This window comes from Dioscorea cayenensis, chromosome 4, assembly GCF_009730915.1.
Source record: "Dioscorea cayenensis subsp. rotundata cultivar TDr96_F1 chromosome 4, TDr96_F1_v2_PseudoChromosome.rev07_lg8_w22 25.fasta, whole genome shotgun sequence".
Classification (NCBI taxonomy): domain Eukaryota; kingdom Viridiplantae; phylum Streptophyta; class Magnoliopsida; order Dioscoreales; family Dioscoreaceae; genus Dioscorea; species Dioscorea cayenensis.
This window is the reverse complement of record NC_052474.1, coordinates 9,994,996-10,001,248: the sequence shown is the minus strand read 5'-3', so window position 1 is coordinate 10,001,248 and position 6,253 is coordinate 9,994,996. Positions and strand designations below refer to the sequence as shown.

Sequence of the window (6,253 nt, the reverse complement as noted above, 5' to 3'; positions counted from 1 at the left end):
ATAGTAATACCGACTTCTAGAGTCACATATGCTTCAACAAGCATCCATTATTTTTATAATATTGAAGGGCATGATAGTGCTTTTTAGCTAGCAACCTTGGCTCTGAAAACATGAGAAAGTAATAGTGACATAAAAGAATTCTAACTCCGGATAGCATAGATTGAAAAGTAAATTTAACAAAAAAAATCTATTTTGATAATTAAAAAATATAGACTTTATACATCTTTTCTTATAAAAAACCAAGTTGGTATTAGAAATAATAATTTTATTAAACAAACTTTGTACATAGATAGCCATTTTTATTTTTTTAATATTATATTTAACTCTATATCTTTACTGAGATTCATTTGATGAACCAAATACAGTGTTTGATTTATGGATACCTCGTGAATATATTTTTATACTTGGGTTCAAGAAAGTGTCTTCATTGTGATATTTTACAATATATATATATATATATATCTACTTTCTTAACTCTCAGGTCAGGATTTATGAAGGGTTGAAGCATGCAAGCCCATGGGCATGGAGAAGGAGCCACAAGACATATTAATGCGTTTCTTGTGTTTAGTTTTGTTATCAATTAATGGCATTATTTTCTAAAATATATGATAATTAATATGAATCTTGTACTTTGGACAATGCCATGGTCATGGTAAAGTAAAACATGGTTAATTAGCATGTTTTATTAATTTATTCAGCTCTTTGTTTGCTAATCTGACTTTAATTATCAGTCAATTAGAGTTGTAGAACATATCCTCTGAAATCTAAAGTTTTTCTTCTACCTATAAATATTCTAAAATTTCCAAACTTTCATCTTAAATAAAAGTAACTTATTTAATAAGAAAAATATCGCCAACCTATGAACCTTGTAATTCATGCAAGGGATGAATTCAATAGTTCACATCGAAAGCGCTCACAAAAATAAACAATTACATCAATCAATCAGAAGACATGAAGATGCCTCATTGATTTTTGTTCAAGGTAAACAACACATGAAAACTTCACATTCACTTGCACTAAGCGTAATGGCATAAATACTTTTTTCGTTAATAACACAGTAACTCATACAACAGTTTTATTTTTCATGATGTTCGCTTCATAGACTTTTAATAGAAAAAATGAAAGCGAGAACTACAGAATGGATTTATCATACCCGATCTCAAATTTAGTCACCTTTCTTGGCAGTCCTACCATCAACAACCTGCATATTTAGTAGTGCTTCATTACTAAGAAGACAACACAGTCAGAGCATTATCGCATGCTTGTTTTACTTGAACTCATAATTTTCTTCCATCATCAATCTCATAAACAAAATGTATTCTTAAAATACCACTTTGCAATTGCAATACAAATTCTGAAGTTACTGTTTTTTCATCAGCAATCTCATAAAGAAAATATTGTTTCAGTGAAATGTTTTAAAAACACTTTGAGATTGATAATGCAACTCCCAAATCTAAATATTGATGCCAAAAACATGATTAAGATCAATCCCTTCTCTAGCTTTATTATGAATCCATGGAAACTTAGAAGGGTGTTTGGAAAGAAAAGCATAAGCATGCTCCAACTTCATGTCTTCATCTATTAGAGAACTACCACTTTGCAACTAAAATCTTGGTCTGGAAAAGGATACAGATAGTTCAAGGCTTAACCATGTAATTTACCTTCATTCATAATGAGAAGAAAAGGAGACAAGCATGAACTACATGTAATCCTCATACATTTTGGGCATGATACTAGAAGAAAATTCCGGAAGAATAGTTTATTGATTGCTTTCATTAATTTGTATAACATGCACAAAAACAAAATGGAGTCATATTAAGCAGTGATAAACTAGTGAATATCCATTAAACTTGGGATGGAGAAAAGATATGCCCCTTGAGGTGCTGAAAGTCTGAGATGCATATTGGCCAAGTTATGTCCACATACAAAAAAAAAATTGTTTTGATCCTAGAACAGATTAATGGATTCTTGAACGACTGCAAAAGCGTGATGGGTAATAAGCGTTCTCCAAAACAATAGCATGGGAAATTAAAAAAAAAAAATAGCTTACACCACTTAGAGCTGGTCGAGGAGCTTGCTGGGATGTTTCCAAGGAGTCCAGGATAGGCCTAACCACAGCAGGAAGAAAAAGACCTGAAATTGAGCATGAGGAAAGTAATATTAATCATCAAAACAAGTAATCATAGTTTATGTTCAGCCACATAACAAAATAAAAGGAATAATTTGCTAGCATATTCTATCATGCTCAGTAGGTGCAGAGAAAACATTTCATAATTTCATTGCCTGTGACAACAGAAATAACAATAAATGTTGATACCATGAATATGATTGATAATGTATGGGCATGGCATATAAATTATAAATAGCCCTACTGTGACTATTACCAACTGACTTTCCCCTGAAATATTGTGCATTTTCCTATTGAATATTCAGCTCCATTGCTCACATACATCTGTTGTCCTTAGTAACCTAGGGTACACCAGCTCTTGTCCACAGGTAACTACAGCAGCATCTATCACTTTCGAACCCAACCAAGTAATAACTAATGACCAGACTTCACCCAGTAATGTTGAATAGCAGCTCTCTGGATCAATCACAGATAGGGGGTTTGAAAAAGTGATAGATGGTGGCATAATCCTGAAACAGAGCAATTAATCCACCCAAAATGCTAAATAATAATTTATGTATCGAAGCTCAATTTCAATAGCATTTTAATTTGGTTACAAAAGGGTACTATTTGTATACACTTCAATTTACTATAACTTAAAACTCCACAATACAATTTATTGCATTCTTCTTCGTAAGAAGAATCTTCATATACCACATATCAGTGCTATTTGCCAATGCCTCCAGACTCTACAATTCACATTATTATATATCAGTTAAGTGACATTTAGGATCTAAAAGCAAAGAAATAATTATAGAGTATGAGTTATAAGCATAGTGAGCACGATTACCAACCACAAAAATATAATACTAAACCAAAAACAAGATTTATACCCAGTAACCAAAAACAATGGTTTATTCCCAGTAGCTATTGTTGGTCAGGTTATGAATATCAAACTTCATTAAATAGAGTACAAGCTATAAACACAGTGAGCGTGATTATCATCCGTAAAAATATATTACTAAACCAAAAACAAGGATTTATTCACAGCAGCAATTGCCAATCAGATTATAAATATCAAACTTCATTAACAATGTATCTTTACTCCGCAACAAGTAACACTTCCCCATTTAACATCCACGAACACCCACAACAGTGACAATAAAGGTGGCTAGCCTTCATTTGAAATTTGGATTGCTCTGCCTCTCAATGGGACCTTTGCATTGAGGCAATAACTAGAGTTTTTAAGAAATATGTCTTAGATTTTACAAAATCATGACAAATTCTTGCAAATATAGATTGTCCAAATCATCCAACCACTAATGGAGTAGGATGACATCCACTAGATCTGAATGATAACGATCACAAGAGTCAACCTCCCTTTCAAGGGAAGACATCAACCTATCCATTAGATGAGTCACCCATTCCTCTTACCCAGAATCAACTTCCAGTCCTCCAAATAACACACCACGTTTAATCAATATATCAAAGTAAGTGAGAGACCGTCCATTTTGCTTGAGGTTTGACAATGCAAAGAACAGGCTGCCCATGTCTGTTCAACCAGACTTTTCAACCAAGATCGCATTGCTTCCACCAAAATTAATCCTAAGTCCCGGATAAGCCTTCAAGGAGTAAAAAAAAAACAGTCCAACCACTTCCAATGAATCCAGTGCCCCATAAAATAAAACTCATTTAGAAGACAAGGTGGCATTGCCTTTCAATATGTGTTTGTATGGAATGAGAGAATTTGGGGTTGCCAATGCTATTCATGAACACCTTTTTCATTCATTAAATACTAAATTGCTAATCATATAATGATTTTATAACCTATAAATTGAACTTACAAGACAATATTTGTGAGAATTTTTTTTTTTTTAAAAAAAAAATCTAACTCCTAAAATTCATATGCAATTTGTTAATGGAAATGAATATCCAAATCAAATAAAAAATCAAAATACGAAATTTGTTTCACTATCAAAAGGCCATACATCAAAACACCAACCACTGATCTCTCAAACTCACCTCCTGTCCTCCTCCTCATCCTAATATCTCCAAAATATCAAAATTTAGAACATTCAAGCAACCATCTACAACGTAGAAATACAAATAAAAATCTAAATCATCAAAAGTAAGATTTTAAAAAAACGAGATTATTTCTTTTCAGAATCAAAACCACACTGAATTCATGGCATCAAACATTGATATCTCAAACCCTCCAACTTCATAAATTCTTCAACATCTAATATACAGAAAATCAGAGAAATGAAAGGCAACAAACATAGGGTTTCCCATCCGGACTACGTACCGAAGCCAGCGATGAGGCAGGAGGCCGCAACGACGGGCTCTTGGATGACGAATACCCTGAGCTTCGCCATGATCGCCATCTTCTCCTTCTCCCACTCACCACTCGCACTCGCAGCCTCGCCAATGCGGATCCGGATGACGAAAGACTCAGAGTGCCGTGTTTGGATCCGGATCCCGATCCGCAAACGCAAATTAAAAAAAAAGATCCGAATCCGATTCAAGTAATTTCATTATTTTCATTTCTAGTGTAACTTGAATATTTATTAAAAATTTGGTGCAAATTAAAAATTGAAATAAAATGCAGATTATATATATATATATATTTATTTATTTATATTATAATGGTGGATACCACTTATATTATATTTTGTCCTTATATTAAAATTTTTATGTGTCTATAAATATTCTATAAACTGTTATGGTTGCGTTTGGTAACTCCGGAGTCGGGGCTAGCATCGCTTTAAAAAAATGAACCACTTATTATGGAGCTTTTTCATTTACAATACCAACTATCCACTTATTATATTAAGTTTTCACTTAATATACCATGTTTCTACTTTTTTTTTTATACTAAACCACTTATTATTGAGTTTTTTCACTTACTAAACTAATTATCCACATATTATATTGAGTTTTCACTCAATATAGTATGTTTCTACTTATTTTTTTATATTAAACCACTTATTATAGAATTTTTCACTCAATATAATATTTATTATGATTATGATTATGATTATTATTTATTATTTAAAAATGTTTTATTTAAATATTTAATATTTAATATATTTTATACAATTAAAAACATATTATCATTTATTTATTTATTTTTAATATTAAAAATTGATTAAGAAATTATGGATAAGTAAAATAACATAAGGCCATTTCTATCATCATGCTAACAGATTCCCAAGAATATCTTCTAATATCAAATATAAAAATATTACTTTCCCATCAATTAAATTAAATTTTCCAACGCGTACCAAACTAAAAGAATATTATTTTCCCATAAATTGCTTTCCCATCAATCAAATTTCATCAAATATTCCCATGGTAAAGCACCAAACGCAACCTATAGAAAAGCATGTTCCCAACATATAAGTTTTTATAAACAGTTTTTATTTGGTTTTTGGCTTGTTACTTCCCAAGTGGAAAGGGACTTGTGGCACTTTATATCATCTCAATTATCAAGATGGATTTTAATTGAACATTTTTCATTTTATTTGTTAAAAAAAATTATTTTGAAGACGCCATGTGGGGTAAAAATTTGAGTAGGTCACCGTATTATGACCTTCTTTTTATCTTAGATACCATATTTTAATTTGTATCTATTTTAGTTGCATACAAATTACATTTCACCAAGAGGATATCCATTGGATTTTATTAGATGGGGTGATCTGGATGGCCATGTTGTTGTTGACTTGGCACTCACTAAGCCTAGTTAGATGTGGTATGTCATACTTGGGTCACATCAAGGTTTTGTTTTACCACGTCAACACTCCATATTATCTAGTCTTCCACGTCAGCCATAGCTTCGAGAAGCCCCTTTGTCTATCCCAGTGAGAGCCCAGCTGAGAGAGTGAGACGTGAGGGTTTTTTCTTCAACGACGTGCAAGCAAGATTTTGAAGTCAGGAGACCCATAACCCTAGCAGCCAGCGACGTGAGCCAAAACTAGTGTGAGCCTAAACTAGAGCGATATATACACCATAGGGGGTAATTGGCAAATAAGATCATTGGTCCATGAAGCAACAAGTTATTTTAAGTCCCTTCATTTACTCACTTTCACATTGTTTTGAAATGTGAAATGGTGATAAACTACACTTGGGAAGGAGTGGATGAAAATA

At 32.4% G+C, this 6,253-nt stretch overlaps 1 protein-coding gene across 1 annotated transcript; it reads right to left on the bottom strand.

Moving 5' to 3' along the window:
• Positions 1-1,011: 1,011 nt before the first annotated feature.
• On the bottom strand, positions 1,012-4,570 carry LOC120259135. Its single transcript, XM_039266677.1, has 3 exons — positions 4,413-4,570; positions 2,051-2,133; positions 1,012-1,201 (listed from the first exon to the last, which is right to left on the bottom strand). Exons 1-3 carry the CDS (start codon positions 4,489-4,491, stop codon positions 1,166-1,168), a joined length of 198 nt encoding a protein of 65 aa, XP_039122611.1. The 5' UTR covers positions 4,492-4,570; the 3' UTR covers positions 1,012-1,165.
• Positions 4,571-6,253: the final 1,683 nt, after the last annotated feature.